This window comes from Myxocyprinus asiaticus, chromosome 37 (genome assembly GCF_019703515.2).
Source record: "Myxocyprinus asiaticus isolate MX2 ecotype Aquarium Trade chromosome 37, UBuf_Myxa_2, whole genome shotgun sequence".
NCBI classification, from domain to species: domain Eukaryota; kingdom Metazoa; phylum Chordata; class Actinopteri; order Cypriniformes; family Catostomidae; genus Myxocyprinus; species Myxocyprinus asiaticus.
In genome coordinates this window covers 8,786,385-8,808,492 of record NC_059380.1, presented here as the reverse complement: position 1 = coordinate 8,808,492, position 22,108 = coordinate 8,786,385, and the positions used below count along the sequence as shown (strand labels likewise).

Here is a 22,108-nt window from a genome sequence, read left to right as displayed (position 1 = left end):
GGGCTGAATAATATCAGCCACAAGAGAATCGCCAATATACCTCTCCATGGCCTCCTGCTCAGGGGCTAAGAGCGAATACAGATGTCCCCGAGGTGGAGAAGTGCCAGGAAAGAGATCAATAGCACAGTCGTAAGTGCGATGCTGAGGAAGAGAAGCAGCCCGAGACTTGCTGAACACCGCCCTCAAATCGTGGTAGACCTCGGGTACCCCGGCAAGATCCACCAGCTCCTCCTACGACACAGAACAGGACACAACTGGGGAGAGTGCAGAAACAAGACAATGAGACAGATAGAAAGAACTCCAGGACAACACAGAACTCTCAGCTCAATTCAAGTGTGGATTATGGGTTACCAGCCACAGATGTTCCAAAACCACTGGAGCAGAGGGAGAGTGGATGATGTAAAATCGAATCTCCTTGACGTGGTTCCCAGAGATGGTGAGCTGGAGAGGTGCCGTGATGTGGGTAACCGTAGTGAGAGGAGTATCACAGAGAGTTTTGGCAGTGATGGGTTGGTCCAGAAGAGTCTTAGGAAGAGCCGCTAGATTGGTGTCTGTGAAGTTACCCTCTGCTCCAGAGTCCACCAGAACCAAGACGGAGTGATGGATGTTGTTGCTCTGCAACCAGGCCAGCAGGAGGGTTCTATTGCCAGGTTATGTATCCACAGGGGTAACGCTCACCAGTAACCCCTTGCCTACTGGTGAGCTGCGTCTTTTACCAGAGAGGAGGCTGCAGTGTGTCTTGGTCATCCACAGTACAGACAGAGGCCATTGATGAGTCATCAGTGTCATTATGTGGCGGATAGCTGAGCTTTCCCAATCATTGGGCTCTTCCTCAGGACTGGACTCGAAGTGTTCACCAGACGAAGGAGGTAGAGTAGCTGCAGACACAGAAGCACCGGATGGAGGAAGTCTACAGTGACGATGTTGCAGGGCCAGCCTGTTGTCGACCCTGATCGCTAGGTCCACCAGATCGTCAAAGCGGGTTGGTAGGTCCAACGTGTAGCTCTTGTCCTTAATACGGTCGGATAGCCCATGCAGAAACTGGTCCCACAATGCCTGCTCATTCCAACCGTATGATGCAGCGAGGGTACGAAACTCAATGGGAAGTCTGAAACTGAATAATCTCCTTGCATAAGGTAAGAGCAGATTCTGCTACACACAGTGGTCCCCCACTCACAAACTCTACCGGTCAACAAGGTGATGACATAGGCAATCTTGACTTGTTCAGAGGGAAATGATGATGGTTGTAATGCAAATACCAGAGAACACTGGGACAAAAAAGATCTACAGATCTTTGGCTCACTGGAGTATGGTGCTGGAGGATTTAACCAGGGCTCGGAGGATCCTGATGTAGTTGAGACCGCTGTGGGTGGAGGTGTGGCTTCGGCGGAGGGACTGGCATTGGGGGTGAGACGAAGCTGTTCAATCCTGGATGTCAGGTCGGCTATCCGTCTCGCCATCTCCTCAACGGCTTGACTGGTGGATGTGAGTTGCTCCTGTTGACAGCCGAGGAGTGACCTCCTGTTGTGAAATAGCATTAACCAGAGATGTTCCCTCTGCTGGGTCCATGTTTGGCCAGATTGTTCTGTCTGGAGTGGTTTAGGGAAGGACCCAACTGCAGAGGGAATGAAAATGAAAACAGTTTTTATTGAAACACAAATGAATGTAATAATGAACTGATGACTGAAAACCCAGTCGAGGTTGCAGAGAGGTGAGTGATGATGATGGCAGTGATGAAATGGGACACCCGGACAAGGAATGGTGGTGAGGATGATAACAGTGATGAGGTGCATAATCCACAGAGCAGTGATAGTTGTGATGAGCTGAGACACCTGGGAGAGGAAAGGTGGTGAGGATGATAACAGCGATGAGCTAAGTTGTTCACAGAGTAGTAATGGCTGTGGTGAGCTGAGACCCCCGGGCGAGGAATAGCAGAGAGGATGGCAATGTGGTGAAGTGAGTAATCCACAGAGCAGTAACAGTTCAGAGCAAATGTCCATACAATAATTCCAACAAGTGAAACCAGGAGCGGTAACCACCGAATCCACACTGGAAAATACTGAGAGAAACAAAGGTGAAAACAAACCAAAAGGAAGGCAAGACTGCACACCAAAAACAAACGGGAACAATCTGGTGACTAGACGAGGCACGAGTGGGAAATAAATACACAGCGGTAATGACACACAGGTGGGGGCGATTACCTCGTGAGCAGCGCAAACGAGCGTCTCCAAGGAAATGCTGATTGCTCCGCTCCCGAGGCAAAGGAAAACACACGAGGCGAACGAAAACACACAGACACACAAAAGGAACCGGCAGATAAGCCGGAACCATGACAGTTATATTGTAAATGCCTCACTTTAATCCAAAGGAGGGACAAGTCAAAATTAGTTTTTGCGGAAATCAACATTAAGCCACAAATGTTGTTGATTAAGCTGAAGTTGTATTGAACCCGGAATATTCCTTTAATAATATTTGACTTTAGGAGCATTAGAAAACCTCTCTTTGTTTTGATTATTAGAGACATGAATCTAGCATCCCTCCCTTTGTCAAACTGATGGCTTCTCATAACCACGCATTGAGGAAAGAGATTCACATGTACAGAAAGGTGATAAGTAGAATTTATTTATTTAGAAATCAAAGTGCTTTACATTGTGCACAACCAAAAGTTACTCCCAGTTGTCTAAGATATGGTTACAAAGTTGAACTCGGATGATTGTTCTTGATCTGTGTTTTTATATAAATCTGATTGTTTTTTAAAGAGATAATGAAGTTGAAGCAGAAGAACAAAGAGCTAATGAAGAGTATCCAGGAACTGAAACTATCAAGACCAAACATCAGGAGAGAGATCTTTCCATATGCTTTGCTAAAATCAGATAAGTAAGTGGATGAAGACCTTAAGTTATTAAGGCAAACAGCTTCCTTATTACAAACGCAGAACAGAGTTTTAACATCCTCAAGTAATGCAAAAACCAAGCTCTTCAGTTTAAGCATGCGTTCATAAGTTATAATATAATTGCAGTTGCACAGAAAAATTCTTATTAATTTGGCCACTTGAAAGGAAGTTCAATAAACCCTTCAAAATGTCTGACAGTGTTAGTATGACCTGACTCTTGTTGACTCAAGATGGCGCCGAGTATGGCTGCTGCGTTGCGAGCTCCGGCACAACACTGCAGTTTTTTGTTTGTTTTGTTCACAGTTCTATGTTTTTTTGTCTTGGATGTTGTCTGCCTTATTGTCTATGACAGACAAACACTTTTGGACATTGGTTCTGCAATAGCACACCGAAAACCGGTCTTTAAATTCCTCAATGCCAACCCGCTGTTCACAAACATGCCAGCGGAGCCCTTTGTCTGGGCAGCCTGGCCGCGAAAACGCAGAAGGAAAAGGGGAAATAGAGCCGGCGTTCTCATCAGAGTAATACGCCATGCAAATCTACCCCCGCTACCCAGTATTCTACTGGCAAATGTTCAGTCTCTGGACAACAAGCTCTGTGAGCTGAGAGCGCGGATCTCTTTCCAACGAGAGATGAGGGACTGCTGCATTATCAACCTTACAGAAACTTGGATGTCTGCTGAGATTCCAGATTCAGCCATCGAACCCACGGGGTTCTCCGTGCACCGAGCAGACAGAGCGAAAGACCTCTCAGGTAAAAGCAGAGGTGGTGGTGTATGTTTTATGGTCAGCAAATCCTGGTGTGATCAGAGGAATGTACATTCTATCAAGTCTTTCTGCTCTCCTGATCTGGAATTTCTCATGGTTCTGTGTTGACCATTCTGGCTACCGAGGGAATTCATAACGGTCATTATCACAGCTGTGTACATCCCCCCACAAGCCAACATAGACCGGGCACTCAAGGAACTGTATGGATTATAAGCAAGACTACAAGTTTTGATCACGCGGACTGGGAGATGTTCTGGTCCGCCTCTGATGACGACATTGAGATGTACGCTGATAGCGTAACGTGTTTCATCAGAAAGTGCATAGAGAATGTTTTTCCGACCAAAACAATACGGACCTACACCAACCAGAAGCCATGGATAAATAGCGATGTTCGCGCTGCACTTGATGCGCGGACCTCCGCTTTTAATTCCGGGAATGCGGAGGAACATAAACAAGCCAGTTATGCACCCTGCAAAACTATCAGAGCAGCCAAACGCCAGTACAGGGACAAGATTGAAGGACAGTTTAACACCACCAACTCTAGAAGCAGGGAATTAATATCATCACAGACTTTAAAGGGAATAAAAACTCTGCCATGAACACTGCTGCCTCTCACCCTAAATACTTTTTATGCTCGTTTCGAGGGAAATAACACGCGGAGAGAGCTCTCACGGCCGAAGCTACAGAGGTTAGTTCACTCTCCGTCTCTGTAGCGGATGTAACCCGATCCTTCCGACGGGTGAATCTCCTCATCAGTGATCCTCAACACTGGAGCCCCACAGGGCTGTGTTCTTAGCCCACTCTTGTATTCCCTGTACACACATGACTGTGTGGCAACACATAGCTCCAATGCCATCATTAAGTTTGCTGATGATACGACAGGTGGTATGTCTGATCACTGACAATGATGAAACGGCCTACAGAGAGGAGGTGCTCACTCTGACACGCTGGTGTCATGAGCACAACATCTCCCTCAATGTCAGCAAGACAAAGGAGCTTGTGGTGGACTTCAGGAGAAAAGACAGAGAACACAGTCCCATCACCATCAATGGAGCACCGGTGGAGAGAGTCAGCAGCTTCAAGTTCCTCAGTGTCCACATCACTGAGGAACTCACATAGTCCGTCCACACTTAGGCCGTTGTGAAGAAGGCTCATCAGCACCTCTTCTTCCTGAGATGGCTGAGGAAGTTTGGAATGAACCGCCACATCCTCGCACGGTTCTACACCAGCACTGTAGTGAGCATCCTGACTGGCTGCATCACTGCCTGGTACGGCAATAGCACCGCCCACAACCGCAAAGCCCTGCAAAGGGTGGTGCGAACTGCCAGACACATCATCGGAGGTGAGCTTCCCTCCCTCCAGTACATATAATCCAGGCGGTGTGTGAAAAAAGCTCGGAGGATCATCAGAGACTCCAACCACCCAAGCCATGGGCTGCTCTCACTGTTACCATCAGGCAGGCGGTATCGCAGCATCAGGACCCGCACCAGCCGACTTCATGACAGCTTCTTCCCCCAAGCAATCAGACTTCTGATCTCTCACGATCAATATACATCAGCACTGCACTTTATTAATCTTATTATCTCACACTGGACTGTCTTAAATTATATTCTCTCTTAACAACACACTGGCAACTGACTATCAACCGACAGCCTGAATGTCAATACAGTATAATACAACCTACTGTATATTTTATATATACAATATATACTATTTTTTGTATATTGTGTATTCTATATTGTGTGTATGTGTATTCTATATTGTGTGTATTGTATACTGTACAATATTGTATATTATTATTTGTATATTGTGTTGTGTGTAATTATGTGTATATTAGATATGTAAATTGTGATGTGTAAATCTGTTTATTGTAAATTGGTATATGTCTCATCTATATCTCATCACTGTCATGACTGCTATGTTGCTCGGAACTGCACCCAAGACTTTCACCCACCATTGCACTTGTGTATATGGTTGTGTGACAATAAAAGTGAAGTGAAGTGAAGTGACTCGTAAAAAGATATAGAACAGCAACACTTACAACCCCAGTTCCGAAAAAGTTGGGACAGTATGAAAAATGCTAATAAAAACAAAAAGGCGTGATTTGTAAATTATATTCAACCTTTCCTATATTGAAAGAACTACAACTACACATAATATGATGTTTTTCCTTGTGAATTTCATTGTTTTTTGAAAATGTACAGTAATTTCAAATCAGATGATTGTAACGCGCTCCAAAAAAGTTGAGACGGGCAATTTAAGACATAAAAATTTGATGAGTTAAAATAACAAGGTGATGTGAAACCGGAGATGTTAAACAGGTGAGGCAATCATGTCATAGTATATAAGGAGCCTCCAAAAACAGCCTAGTCCTTCAAGAGCAAGGATCATTCGAGACTTGTCAATTTGCCAACAGATTTTGGAGAACAATGTCCCCCAAAGACAAATTGGAAAGATTTGGGGCATTTCACCCTCTAGAGTGCGCAATATAGTTAAAAGATTCAAGGAATATGGTCAAATCTCAGTGCGTAAAGGGCAAAATGAAAACCACTTCTGAATGTGTGTGATCTCTGATCCCTTAGACGTCACTGACTTAAAAAACATCATTCATCTTTAATGGATATCATGAGCATGGGCTTGGGATAACTTTAGTAAACCTTTGTTAGTCAACACCACTTGCTGCTGCATTCACAGATGCAAGTTAAGACTTTACTGTGCAAAGCAGAAGCCCTACATCAACACTGTCCAGAGCTCTGCCAACTTCTCTGGGCTCGGTCTCATCTTAGATGGGAAGTAGAACAGTGGAACTGTGTTTTTTGGTCTGAAGTGTCCACATTTCAAATAGTTTTTGAAAAACAAAGCTGTTGTGCTATCCGGGCCAAAGAGGAAAAGGGCCATCCAAGCTGTTATCAGCATCAGGTCCAAAAGCCAGTGTCTGTATGGGTCAGGGGTGTGTCAGTGCCCTGTGAGAACACCATGAATGCAGACAGATTTGTACAAATTTTGGAGCAACATATACTGCCATCCAGCACCATCTTTTCCAGGGACATCCCTGCATTTTCCAGCAGAACAACTCCAAACCACATACTTTCCGGATTACAAGTGCATGGCTGTGAAGCAGAGAGTGTGGGTGCTAGACTGGCCTGCCTGCAGTCCTGACCATCTCCAATTGAGAATGTGTGGTGCATTATGAAGCACACCATACGGCAACAAAGACCCCGTACAATTATGCAGCTAAAGACTTACATAATGGATGAATGGGGGAAAATTCCACTTTCTAAACTTCATCTTTTGTCTTCAGTGCCTATATGCTTAATAAGTGTTATTAGGTGATGTTACACAGTGGTAAACACTCAACTGACCCAACTTTTTTGTAGTGTGTTGCAATCATCTGATTTGAAATTACTGTACATTAAAAAAAAAAAAAAATTCACAAGGAAAAACATCATATAATGTGCAGTTGTAGTGCTTTCAGTATAAAAAAGGGTGAATATAATTTACAAATCATCCCTTTTTGTTTTTATTAGCATTTTTCATTCTGTCCCAACATTTTCGGAATTGGGGTTGTAGCAAACTTCTTTAAGGCGTTCCCAAACAACATACCAACAGCACACAATCAATGATAGTTCAAATTCAAAGGGGTTATTCAGAAACAAGCTATACATAAATGCACGATGACTAGCACTTTTACTATCCTCACTATCTTGAATGATGCCACTACAAGTGTTCCTGTAGCTCAGTGTTCCTATGTTCACATAGTGTACCAGTAAACTGGTAGAGCATGGTGCTAACAATGTCATGGTGGTGGGTTCAATTTCCAGGGATCACACATACTGACAAAAATGTATACCCTTGAATACACAGTAAGTTGCTTTGGATAAAAGCATCTACCAAATGCATAAATGTAAATGTAAAGGGGCTCCAGCTTTGCAAATAAGATTAAAAAAAATATCAAAATGTTGCTTCCAAAAGTTTATGTACACTTAAATCAATCCCTTTCAGCCCATTTACTAACAAGCACCATTCCCATCACATTTTTGCAACAATTCATCAATGAACATATTTCCCTCTGGCACTAATGATAGCTAGCAACCTCTGAAACACGAGTTTTGGTCCTGTCAGAACCAGGAAGTAATCGCGCTCACAGAAACAAATGGTGAGCACAATTCTGAAGTTGCATTTTTTTTGGCAGTGATTCGAATTTCGGTAAATGCATACTGATTTCAGCAGCAAAACTTTCAACTGTTGCCAAATTCACGAAGTGATCAGTCTGGAAAAATTGCTGGTAGTTTTTTACCAAAAAACAAACACAAAAAACTGTCTCCTGTGGTTGCCAGAATGATTATTATTACAGAACATCCTGTAAATTTTACAGTTTAAAACTCTTGTTTTTATAGTATATTTTACTGTGCAGTACCATCGTTTATATTATTAAATGATAAACTTAATATATTAACCTTCTGAAAGTGTAAAAATCTGCCTTTCACTTTATACTGTATTGTTAATCACCATAGTTATATAGAAGGGCACATGATGACATGAATTTCATCAATAGTGGCCTTTCCAGGAATGACCAATAAACATGTAGAGACAGAGTCTCACTCAAACAAACACTTAACACCATCATGGTAACACATGTGAAATTAAAATTATGCAATAAACATTAACTAAACTACATCAAATATAACAAAGAACATCCCAAAGTACATAACTGATATTGAAAATAAGAAGAAACATAACTATTCCCATAAAATATAATTAAATGTAATGGGTCATGCAGGGAGTTCTGGTAATGACTGATTACTGTTTTTTACTGTAAATTTAACAAGAATTTATCGTAAAAAGTACATGTACTCTCTTGTTAAACATAATATAAATTTTAACCATTAATTATATGGGAAAATCATACTTTTTACATCTAAAATTTTTTATTTTTACAACATTTTACCGTAAAACTACATGTATTGTCTTTTTAAATATATAAAAAATGTTAACGTATATTTTACGGTAACTACTCGTTAACCAATTTATGTTTGTTTTTAATGCAGACATTTTTTACAGGGTAGGGAATCCCACCCGCTCTACTTTCAAATAAAGGCATGGTTTAGAAAATTGGTATTGAGCTATTGGAGACAGTGTTATATTACACCGTTTTGCAAAAGACTCCAAAGGCCATCTTAAAGATAAATGAAGAACAAGAGAATGCAGTGCATACATGGAATCCCCGGCGTCCATTAAAGGTTAATGAAGGTTTCACATTTCCCAACAGTCTGTTCCAAAACACTATGACAATTTCCTCTCCATGACAATCAGTCAAATCTCCAAAACAATCAGACACTTTATTTCAAGAGTCAGCAAACCACAGAAATGATAACTGAATGTATGCACAACCACTTACACCCATGGGACCTGTTATCACTGTTAAGATTTATTCATTTGGGACTTCGGTCCTAAAGTGTTTCGGCCTAGGGGACAAGGAATGTGGAAACAAGCAAAAACATTTAGGATTTTCACATGTCATGTCACACTGGTTTCATGAGCTCCAAATTATAAAGGTTTCCATTAAATGGAGATAATGATAAACAGATCTGGGATTTCCTGCTCAGCTCATGACAGGGACATGGGTTTAGTATCTGCAGATGTCTCGAGCCCCAGCAGAGAAAGTTCTCATGTTTCCTGTCTTAAACAGACTGTCTCAGGCTTTGGGGACTATGTTTAATGGCAGATGTTCCATAAGGAGTTTTGTTTGCATCCTGATTTACAGACATCCTAGCCACAGCTGTTAGACTGTTAGCCATAACTCCCTATGCGCAGACACCCCCTCAGGGTCAATTTGGGGAGAAACTTTGCTTATTCAAAACTGGCAAGTTTGTTTCTTTTTCATGATATTGTGCAGCTCTTTGTTCTCAAGCAGGCAAACAACTGTCAAAAAGTTTATCCTTACTTAATTGTTTATTTTGTATCAAAATGTATCAAAGTATCACTCCATTGATAATTATAAAGCGTTTCATGCAGTATGTATTTTGGGCCTTGGTGCACAAACACCCCTGGTTAGTATAGAGGTTGATTGTGCAAAATGAAGAACTTAAAGTATATCATAAATCGAAACGTTAATGGCAGGATCTTTCATATGCCTTAAATGGTAATCTGAATAAGCACTTCTAAATCGTTACGACATGAAAACCATAGTTTTGCCACATTTCTAAGGTTGTATAATGACTTTATACTTTTACTGTCACTGTTTTCTCTGCATTTTAGGTGTAGTCCAGATATGGATGTCTATCTTAATATACCACAAGAGGATTTACTCCCCATATAGCCCTGTTGAAGGCAATACCTTTTTGAGTTCTCGCTTGAGCTGCTGTAGTAGAAAAAAAAAAATGAATGGAACCACTTCATTAAATTGTTTAACTCTGAGCAAAACAATTTTACAAATCTTTACTTATTTGTAAATTTAAGTCTTTGTTTTCAGTTTGTTTTATGAACTTTTTAAAAACATGACATATTACAAAATGACACGGTAATGCATGTGTCATGATTGATTGATATGCCTTTAGACATGCAACTGCATATCAACTGAGTGCTGTTGTATCACAGACTACACAAGCTATGTTAAGCAGAAGTGACCACATTTATTTGGTATGCAAAATTTGAATTCTCAGTGTTTTCTTCCATGTTAGCATACTTAAAGTTGTCTTGAAAGGTTTTGGAGAAAATCTAGACGTGGCAAAATCTTAATATGTGCATCTGAAACCCTTTCTGATTAATTAGAGGGCACCAATTTATATTAAAAACTATAGCTTATTAAATTATTCACAATACTTTTAATTTTGTTTGCAAAGTTTCAGTCTGGGACCAGTCAGCAAGCAAGAGTTAATCACACTTTGAAGTGTCAGTAATCCTCAAAGTATTCCAGTGCCTCAATTTTTGACTATATATGGCTTTTTACTTGTAAATGGAGTATTTATGAGCCACTTTGCAAATTTGTTGTCAACTTTGAAACAGTCGTTTGGTGACATCGATGTAATTAACTGAAATGTGGGAACAAGGCCTGGTCTGTAAACAGTTATGGATTTCAGCACCCCAGTGTACGGGTGAATGGTTTGATTACTTTTGTTGTTTCAGTTGGAAAAGATTCAGCTGTGCCTCAGAGATATACAAATTCCTGGTAAAAATGGAAAGATCTGAGCAAGATCCCTTTTCTCTATTTAATAATTAAAAGAATTTGTGACTCTTTATTTTCTCAATAAGTAAAATTTTAATAGCTTACTAGATAGATGCAACAAAGTTACAAGATTCATTAGAATATTGCGCAATCACAAATAAAAGAAACAGCGCACAGATTTTTGAGATAAGAGACAAAACATGTTTAAAATCTTAGTTTTTATTTTTTAATACTAAATTAATTTGAAATGGACATATTTGTAGAGAAAGGTCTCAGCTAACGAATCATGTAAGGAAATAGGTTTTTATAATAATGCTTTTTTTCTAAAAAAATTACATTTATTCTCTTCATACATTAACATACAGCTACATCTTACTGTAATTTGTGTCAACTCTGTGAGACACTAAAAAGCATGCTGTTTTAATTTGATCTGTCGAACAAGAGTGTGAAGTCTTTAATTATCTAATATTAGTGTTAAGTAAAGGAGTCAAGTGATAAAATACATTCTATACTTTTTTCTGTTTTCTCACTATTTTGAAAATTCTAATGGAGTTGACAAAATTGAATATTTTTCCATCTTAACCATGTGTTGTACACTGGAGCAATTTAGTTTTTTTCTTCCTCTATAACCTAAAATAAAATGCCAAAATTATTCCACAATTCCACAATAGACATTATCATAATGGGATGGCAGAGTTGACATGTTGAAGCTGTGACTGCAGAGACTTCAATATTGTTTAATATATATATATAAAACATACCAGACTACATGTCCTACTGTTGCATCTAGCATGAGCAGGAAGTGGTAAAGGAGTCTTCAGAGTCATAGCTGACCATGACATTGTCTGATTTATTCAGGAATATAAAACAATCTGACGGAGTTGACGCAAAGTGAGGACACAACTTTGATAGGTTGTTTTTTTTTTTTTTTTATGGAAAATATCATTTAAAGTTTACTTTATGTGTTGATCCATACCTTTCATTTTGTAGTTATATTTATTAATTTGTTGCATTTGTAAACACTTTGTTTGGCATTTTGTGACCTCCTGCTGAGGACAGGTTAAGCTACATGTGCTTCAAGTATGAAGTATGCATTTTAAAAATTTTAATGAAATTATTTAAAAATCTAAGCAATGAATGCCCTTTAGATTTAACTTTTCCAGTATTTTTATTATTATTAATTTCTTGATTTTTAACATAAAGATGACTTTTGTATGTAAGACATGTTTTGTCCCTTATCTCAAGAATCAGTGAGCTTTAGATGTTTGTCCCTAAAGAAGAGGAGCATTTATAGCTGAATCAGAATTTGGTGTTCTCATTGCACGACTTCCCAATGATAACATCATTAAATTAAGATGCGTTCAACAGTCATTTTGCAAGACATGTGACTAATGAAAACCTGATAAGAAATTATATCTCTGCACAGCATTAAGCAGGAAATGACAGATGAACTACGTCATGTTGTTGGAGTGGGACGGTGCTAAAAAGAGACATTATAACTTTTCGTGGCCCTGGATGAGGTTAAAAGACGCTAGCCGAGGACCCACGAGACTTACAGTCCATTTGCTGAGCTGTGTTTATGGATCATGTGAGTAATATAAACATAAGGCACGTTTCGCAGCTCCGCGCGCACTGGGGTTGAGCTGAGTTGGCAACAGGAGCCCACCTGTATTTAATCACAAAGACAGCAGACAGACATGCAACTTCAGGGGTGACGCTCAAAGGCGAAAAGTCGCGATTAAGACTCGTTATTATTGCCTGTGATGAGATCGAGTTAGTGAAAGGTCACAGAGGTGAACTCACCGATGTTTTTCCAAGCGCGCGGGAACGTTTCAAGGCGCGTGATGGGACAGCTGAGTGTGTGACAGCTCGAGGGATGAGAGACAGAAATGCTTGATTCCGCTCTTGAATTTTTAAAAGCGTCGTGGAACTCATCGGGCTGTTGCCATGACTGCAGCGGTGTAGCGTTTCTGCGCAGCCTAGACATCAGGCAAACTCCACTGCCCCCAAACTGAGTGATTCTCTGCCTGGGAGAAAAGTCCAGTTACAGTTCACAGTAGCTTTAAACTTAATCCTATTTGCTGATATGATCCTTTATCCTTTGGAGTATAAGCGACAGGAGTAAAGCATTCGTTTATGGGCATGGTCGTGAGTACACTTCAAATTCTAATATTTATTATTGCATGCAGATATAAATATAATGCATGCATTTAAATGATGTACACTACCAGTCAATAATTTGGAGACACTTGAACTGAATTAAGGTTTCTTATTATCTTAAAAATCTTTTGTTTGAAAGGCTTATGCTTAAATGCCTAAAATTAGTTTTGTAGACAAATATAAATTGTGCATATGCATTTTTGTACAGACTAGATTTTAATTCTTTATTTTTTAATGGATGACTTGGATCCACAACAAGTGACCTGCATACATGGGAACTCCTTTCAATACTGTTTAAAAAACATCTCAGGTGGCATGAAGTTGGCACCTTAATCTAGGCAGAGGGTGGCTAATTTGAAGTATCTAAAATATTAGATGGTTTTGATTTGTCTGACATTACTTCCATTTGTGTTAGTGCATAGTTTTAGTTACTATTATTGTAAAATGTGAGAAATGCTACTAATAAAGAATGAGTAGGTGTGTTCAAACTTATGACTGGTTGTGTATGTGCAATTAATCAAAACTATGAAATAGCAATGAATTAAATACAGGAAAGTGTAAAAAAAAAAATTAAAAAAAAAAGGGCAAAAAGTGCTCAGTGAGTAATTATTTCCCCATCATTACAACAGGCACACCTATGTTTATATGATGACACTCAACACACAGAAAGAGGGAAAGGAACCACTGAGGAGAAGAGCGAGCACTCCCATTCCCTCCTCTCGTCGAGCGGGCCAGGGAGACAGAGACCCCTCGACTGACCCGTATCACCCTCCGCTCGCCCAGTCAGCCTCATACCAGCCCGGAGACAAGAGCATCCACTCACAGGCCAACTGGTCTTCAGACTCGGAATCGGACAGCTCTGGTGCAGAATGTCTTTATCGTGTGGTTTTGTTGGGGGACCACGGGGTGGGAAAGTCAAGCCTTGCCAGCATTTTTGCCGGAATACAGGAGAAGGATGCCCACAAGCACATTGGAGGTATAAATATTAAAGGCATTTTAATTTATGTTATGCATATTATGAATATATAAATATATTAGTTGACAGCCGTTCATTTGAATTGTTATCAGCTTAATGTTGAAACTGTAAAAAGAGCTTATTCACGCAGCACTACTGTAGAAGCTTGTAGCATTACAGTGCCTCAAATAACCTTTGCTTAACTGTTAGGTCTGCATGATTGATTGTATTCACAAATTATCACGTGTCACGATTGATCCTGAAACATTAATTGTATGGCAGTATTGATTAACACATCAATCAGAGCAAACAGTACATACAGTACATTGATTTGTGTACCAGTCATTGTCTGGAGCATTGTGGCCTGTTTTAAGCACAGGCTTTCAGCTTTGCAGGGGCATAATGTGTGGTATGTGCTGAATAATTATTCTCTTGGTGGCCCGAGGGTGTGAAACAGTCCATTATGACTGACACTTAAGACTGTCCTTTTCCACCAGAGACCTTTCTGCTAAACTTTCATTACAAAATGACTTTAATAGGTAGTACACAAAAGAGTGTGTCTCCACCACAACTACACCAAGTGCATTTATGAAAGCAGTAGATGTACGTCCGCCTATATGACCTATATATTGATTTTGTGTTAATGGCATATGACCTTATGTCTGCTGGCTATTTTGGCTTTGACCTGAGCAGAGCATCATGCTGTAACATCATTTAATTGACAGCCTAATGTCTGTATATTGATCCTTGTATCAGTGTAGTGTAGACATGTTAGTGGGCTATTTTTCTGTTTGACCTAAAACAAAAGCAGTTTTTGATATTTTTGCTTTGCATTAAAGGAATATTCGGGGTTCAATACAAGTTAAGCTCATTCGACAGCATTTGTGGCATAATGTTGATTGCCACAAAAATGTATTTCGACTCGTCCTTCATTTACTAAAAAAAATAAAATAAATTGAGGTTACAGTGAGGCACTTACAATGGAAGTGAATGGGGTGAATTTTTGTAGGGTTTAAAGGCAGAAATGTGAAGCTAATAATTTTATAAAAGCACTTAAATTAATTCTTCTGTTAAAACTCATGTATTATTTGAAATGTTTAAATTGTCATTTTTACAGTCATTTTATGGTTTTAGTGTTTGTTGATATTACATCGTCATGGCAACGAAGTTGTAAAATTGGCTATAACTTTACACAGAAAAGGATAGTAAGTGATTTTATCACATTCAAATCATGTACACACGCATATTGTTTATGTCTTGTGTTTGGCTATATTTTTAAAAAAGTGAGTATTGTAACGTTCCAAAATTGGCCCCCATTCACTTCCATTGTAATTGCCTCACTATACCCCAGATGTTTGCTTTTTTTTTAAAGGAGGAGCAAGTCAAAATGAATTTTTGTGGTGTGGTATAACAAGTGCTAATCAATATTATGCCACAAATGCTGTCGATTGAGCTTAACTTGTATTGAACCCGGAATATTCCTTTAAGTTGCATGACTTGGAATCTCTCAAACTAAAGCTATAATCACCTCAGCAGATTGTAGACAAAGTAAGAAATGGTCATATTACATGTACTGTATGTTCTTAGTAGGTGCTTTCTTATGAAAGTGTCTCACAATATTACTGTATATAAAGGCATTGATAAATATTTTTAGTTCATTAAGAACCTGAAGAATCTGAATATTCTTGATAAGAAGGTTTTGTGATACTGTTGGATCTATGTTATATTCTTTTGATACTGTTATATCAGCTCTCTTGAAAACTCTTTTGATTTTACGTTGAGTGGATTTGCCTAGGTGACACATTTGTTTTGATTATTTTGCAATTGTATTTGTATTAAATCATTTTACTGGCCATAGTATTAAATAATCATATCAAACCGATGAATTGTGCATTAGCCTTATGCAGTTAAGCACACCTGTAGTGCAATTTCCAGTAGTCTCTGTAGGGCATTTCTCAATTATAATTTCGATTTGACGTTAACATTTAGATGTTAAGTGACACAAAGTTTTGAAGTTGAGTAAGCACACTGTTATTCTTCTTTCTTGAATTCACATGTTTCAAGTCATGGCCAAGTTTGTCCTTAAGTGCTATATATATTGTAGTGTTCTTTAAAAGTGTTGAGTTGATTTAAAGTGGAAAAATGAGATAAGACCTGTTTCACCCAAGAGCAAAGTGTGTTTTTATCTTCTTGTCAAACTAGCTACGCCATCAGTTTAAAGTAGACACGGCTCAGTGCTTTTTCCACTATTCTCCTTCACATTCATTTTTCATGCTTGTGATTATGAAAAACATAGCAGCATGCACAGATAAACACATTAACTCCAACAGTTGTTTTTAGCGTCTATGCTTGGCAGTTCTGTTCTGTAAGTCTGTATACTATCACTGTTTCACTTGCTTTTTTCCTTATTTTAGATGTCAAATTGATGTAAAGTGATTTGAACATTACTTTACATGCTATAAATGAGTTGACTACAAATGCTGAAGAAACTTTGTGTGTTTCTATAGAGGACACATATGAAAGAACCCTTATAGTGGATGGGGAGGAGACAACCCTGTTTGTGATGGACACATGGGAAACAGAAAAACAGGTATGGAAACATCGTACATCAAAATACAAAAAAGTATTTGGACAAGATAGGACACTTAAGTCACACTTAAGAATGTATACATTTCATTGCATTGGATACAAAAGGTTTCCTTGCAGAATAACCACAGGTGTAGTTCATCACATTAACTATGGACAGGTTCCACTTAGTTATATGTACTGTTTTACCATGTTTTGAAAAGTGTGCTTGTGCTATCTTTAAAATAAATGTAACATTTGATATTTTGTTATGTAATGCAAAGGCATTCATATATTTTTAAGATTTGCTTAAGTGTCCAATCACTTTTTGGTGCCACTGTATTTATAATCAGTTTACTGTAACCAGCGTCAGCAATATAAACTACTTGGTGAACTACTACGTGTGAAACAAGAAAGTCGGAAGGCATTTGGTCCTTGGAGGATTGCATGTGTCTGCCTCTGTCACACATGTTTTTTCTCTGAGCTGCAAACACAAGTCCCACCTACAGGGCCACAACACCCTTTGTCCAGTGTTGTGGGAGAAAATAGCCACTCAGTGCCAGTGCCAAACTCCACTGACAATGAGTGATGCCCTGCAGAGAGCAAGCAGCTTACAGCTGGCTTTTGCTGTTGACCATGCAGATGAGTACACTGATCACACTGGGGCCTAATTACATCGCTATCGATGACTCTTTTTTTTTTTTTTTTTTTTTTGTGAGGTCTGTCTGGCAACTAGGATTTTTTGGACTCAAGTATTGTTTACAAAGATAAAGAATTTTTCTCAAGGCACAGCTTTGAATTGTCTGTCATTTATCCAACCTAGTCTTATAGAATTAACGTTACTATAAAAATTTTTATGCAAACTTACTTTTACGAGCCATATTCTATGTTCTGTCGCAGTTTCCTGGTGAAATGAACACTAGAGGCGCAACAACAACTGTACATTTTATTCACTTTCACACAAATCATGACTGCAACAGCTGATTATGACTTTAGAAACAAGCCTGGTCTCATGAAATTTACATGCTGTATAACACGTTTGGCTGCAGGTTTTCGGTGAAATGTCCAGCTGGGGGCGCCAAATGCAAGTATAATGGTGTCGTCTTCAGACACGGTTTAAAGGTGAATTTTTATTTTTATTTTTAAAATATATACCTCTCTAACCTAAAACTTTTGCCTGAACATAACCAATAGTGTTTTAAAATATAAATGAGATGTTTAAAAAAGACATCCTTACCAAATCAACACCTAAACTTAAACATTACACTGTGTCCTAACCAGACGCGACGCCGCGACACGCGATAAAAGGTATCTTTTCCATGTTAATCAGAGTTTTTGTCAGAACCAGCCACGACACACGACGAGCAACAGGGCTTTCTATTTTTTAAATGGTTTCTATTTCTGCGACGATGCGCCAGGCAGCACAGTCAACAAATAGGTGTAAAATTATTCTTATTGCAGTATATTAAAGCCGACATCTCATTAGCCGGTTCAGAACAGCTTGTAATTGTTCGACTGAAGAAGGATGCAATTAATAAAGTAACTCTGCCTTGTGTATGTGTGTGATTGTGTATTTATTCCCTCGGGCCTTGCTGTAGAAAGCATCAAGTGAGAAAATTAGTTGCGTTCAATAAACGCACTGTTCCATCTGTGATTGCTCTGATTTCTACATTTTATTGTCAATAATCCTCATTTTATTGTATGAATATCGCAGTGTCGCGTCTGGTGCGGACAGGCATATGGCTTGTCACTGGAAACTTATTGTGTCGTGTTTGGTTAGGACGAGGTGTTAGTGTTTTAAAATATATATGAGAAGTTCAAAAAAGACATCCTTATCTTATCAATGCCTAAATCTAACCATTAGTGTTTTAAAATGCAGAAGCGAAATTTAAAAACACATTATCTGAAGCAACCACCTCCTTTCGTGCTGTTTCTATGACTCCATAATGTCACATGTCAGCTTGAGTTCATGGCTGGACTTGAACTGCGGTCCTCCTTTTTTAAGTACAACGCCCTATCAGATGAACTACCGCACAAGCTATCTGTATATGAATAAGTGTATATATGTAGGTGAGTCTGTGATAAAAGTATTCAAATGTATTGTTTTTAAAAGATGTGTTTGAGTAAAAGTGTGTCGATATCATAAAATAGCCGCCAAGTATTTATAAATTCATAATCAGCCATAATGTCATGATTTGAGTGAAAGTGAATAAAACACACAGTTGTTGTAGCACTTCTAGTGCTCATTTCTTCTGGAAACTGCAGGGAATTGTACCTCATGACAGGTTTTGCAAAAATGTATATAGAGTCATGTTTTCACTATGAGACCAGGTTATTAAAAACACTTATTTTTCAAACTATTACTCACACGTACATACTATGTTATGATATGGTAACACGCTTACTATAACGCATCATTTTAAAAATTATACATTTTAATGCTTTTATTACAGACCCACATACATTTACTCAATTATTCCAGCGGGATCAGCTTTGAACTTAGAAGTCCGCAGTTCGAGCCCAGCCAAGCATGCAAACTAACACGTGAAATGAAAGTGTCACAGAAGTGAAACGAAATTACGTGAGTGCTTCAGAAAATGTGCTTTTCACATTTTGTATTTTGTTTTTGGACACTATCGGTTAGGTTTAGGTGTTGGTTTAGGGTAAGGATATCCATTTGGTTACCTTTTATTTGCTTTTTGAACACTATTGGTTAGTTTTTGATTAAAGTTTTAGGTTAGGGAGGTACATTTTACTCCAGAAGTAGTCCAGAAACCTCCATCTAATATTCACCTTAAAACCTTAAAAAGGTCTGATTACAACACCATTCCACTCGCTTTTGGCGCCCCCTGCTGGACAATTCACTGGGAAAATGCAGCGAAATATGTAATAAGGCACGTAATTTCGTTTAGCAAAAATGTTGCCACAGTCACATAATGTTCATGAGATCAGGCTGCATTCATCCCTAATGCATACTTACTGTGCATTATTCATAATCACCAAGCTCTCTTACTTCTTCAACCCCTCCCCTTCAACCATAGAGACCACTTTTCGCAATTCAAACAATTCCTAATAGATAAAATCAAATCTCGTCCTACATTTTATCTCTATATATTCTGTTTCACTCTGAAATTCAGTACATCACATTACACAAGTAAAATGGGTTGCAAATGTTTCACGTCAACTTTAAAGTGTTTAACTCTACTTTTTAACCCTAACCCTTAGGAGGAAGATGAGAAGTGGGTGCAGGATTACTGCATGCAGGTGGGCAATGCATACATCATTGTTTACTCCATCACCGACCGCAACAGCTTCGAGAGTGCCTCAGAGTTGAGAATCCAGTTGCGACGCATCCGGCAGGCTGAAAACATTCCTATCATCCTTGTGGGCAACAAAAGTGACTTAGTGCGCTCTCGAGAGGTGGCAGTAGAAGGTGAGGGAACCATTTTGATTCTTATGCTTTTCACAGTGTATCTTCTGAGAGAACAATTGTTTAGTACACTGCAGATAGCCGTGTGACTGGCTGTTATGATGTCATAAAAGACTAATGCAATAAGTATTATGGGTCAGACCAATGGTTTCACACAATCCTGGTCTTCTGTGGCAGAGGGTCGGGCTTGCGCAGTGGTGTTTGACTGCAAGTTTATAGAAACTTCCGCCTCTCTCCACCACAATGTTCATGAGCTCTTTGAGGGCATCGTGAGGCAAATCCGACTGCGACGAGACAGCAAAGAGGTCAATGAGCGAAGACGCTCTGTCTACAAGCGACAAGAAAGCATCACCAAGAAGGCCAGACGCTTCCTGGATCGACTGGTGGCCAAGAACAACAAGAAGATGGCCCTGAAAGTGCGCTCCAAATCCTGCCATGACCTCGCAGTGCTGTGATCCCAAAGATGCATAATTTATGCCTACTCTCATTCCTTGAACTTTGGGTCACATGTTTCTTCATGTTTCATGTAAGCACAAGAAACATTGTGGTCTTTCAGATACTGTATGTCCACCTTTGGACATTTATACACATTTTTGTTTTCCAATTTTTGTTGTTATTTATTTGTCAAATATGACAAAATGGAATATTGATGTTTTTACTGAATCCTTGTTCTGCAATCCAATAGATCAGATGTCTCATAGTTGTTTGAATTAAACCAAAGGTTTTTTACTGTATATCACCCAACATGTGGACTTTGTTTTTTAATAAACATTTTATCAATGTTTGCCTTATCAGACTGAATAGACAATAGTTAGAATTAACAAGCAATATTAATTAATTCAGTGTTGTTTATACAGTTTTTCTCTCAAAGAACTAATATTTTCACCTTTATTGTTTTTTTTTCTAACAAAGGAAGTACTTTTTATATACCCCTTAATTATTTGCTATGACAAAGGCACAGCCCATTAGAAAAGTAAAAGGTCAGAGGGCTTTTTTACGTATAAGTTTATTCTAATAAAAATACGTACTACATGCCAGTCATCATTTAAAAAGGGCATGTGAATATCCTCCATAAGCCTGTCGCTTGGATTCTTTGCAGCTTATTTGAAAGAGGTTAGTCAGTAAACTTAGTAAACTATAAAATGATGATGGTGTCAGATATTTTGCAGGAAATTATAATAGAAACAAGAATAATAGTTTACAGGCAATTTCTTTCTAAATGTATTTTTGTCTAATCCTTTGTCACTGGATATTGAGATACAATGTTTTTTGTACAACTGAATGTTGTTGGTTTGTAAATATATGATGTCCCAAATTTGTAAAATAATAAATTACTATGAAATCGTAATAACAGTTTTATTATTTTTGGCATGAATACTAACAAATTTATATGACTTTGAGTTTCTTCTTTTTATTAAATCCCAATCTGTTGAGTTATTGCTTTTTTATTTTTCAAATACCAGTTTAATATGTGAGTGATTTGTCATAGGTCTGCCATTCCTTTCAAAAACTTAAGTTGACTAAATAAGAGGATTTTGTATGTTCATGCATAAGGTTTATAATGCAGTTTTTTATGGAAGAATTGCTCATGTTCCATAGCCTCACCTTGGACCTTGTACTATTATTTGTACAATAATGAAGAGTTCAGATATCCAGTTTGAGTGGTTGCTATCCTCAACACCCTCTTATTTTCCTTGTTCTCAGATTCAGTCCAGTGGCTCAGAGGACTTTCCCACAACACAACTGTAGAACCAGTCATTGAAATCCAATCACTGAAACAATGTTCAGAAAGAAGTACAATCAAAAAGGCTATGGCCAGTTCCACAGACTCTCTCTGTGTGATGACAGTTTAGTACTCCACTATGTGCAATTAAGCGGAATAATTCTCAAATTATCAGATTACCCTCTCAGTGGATGGGTCCGAATTCCCAGTTGTATAAGGTCTCAAAGCAATTCTACCTATTATGAAAACCATTACGCTTCCTTTATTTTCCCTGCTCAACCTGAGTTAAAGCTGAAGCATGTATTGTCTGCGTTACTAGGGGTCACCAAATGGAAATTACAAAAATAATCACTGTTTTGAAACTGATTTCAGAAACCTACCTCCGTCCTCTATTGGTTATACAAATACAGTGCATCCGGAAAGTATTCACAGCGCTTCACTTTTTCCACA

At 38.7% G+C, this 22,108-nt stretch overlaps 1 protein-coding gene across 2 annotated transcripts; it reads left to right on the top strand.

Annotated features, from left to right (window-relative positions):
• Positions 1–2,818: 2,818 nt before the first annotated feature.
• LOC127427829 (GTP-binding protein REM 1-like) lies at positions 2,819–21,274 on the top strand. Of its 2 annotated transcripts, none has more exons than XM_051675647.1 (5): positions 2,819–2,877; positions 13,615–13,961; positions 16,448–16,530; positions 19,731–19,938; positions 20,113–21,274. In XM_051675647.1, the coding sequence occupies exons 2-5, from the start codon at positions 13,631–13,633 to the stop codon at positions 20,388–20,390; spliced, it is 900 nt and encodes a 299-aa protein (XP_051531607.1). In that variant the 5' UTR covers positions 2,819–2,877; positions 13,615–13,630; the 3' UTR covers positions 20,391–21,274. The 2 variants fall into 2 exon arrangements, with proteins under 2 accessions (XP_051531607.1, XP_051531606.1); XM_051675646.1 differs by lacking the exon at positions 2,819–2,877 and adding an exon at positions 11,776–12,973.
• Positions 21,275–22,108: the final 834 nt, after the last annotated feature.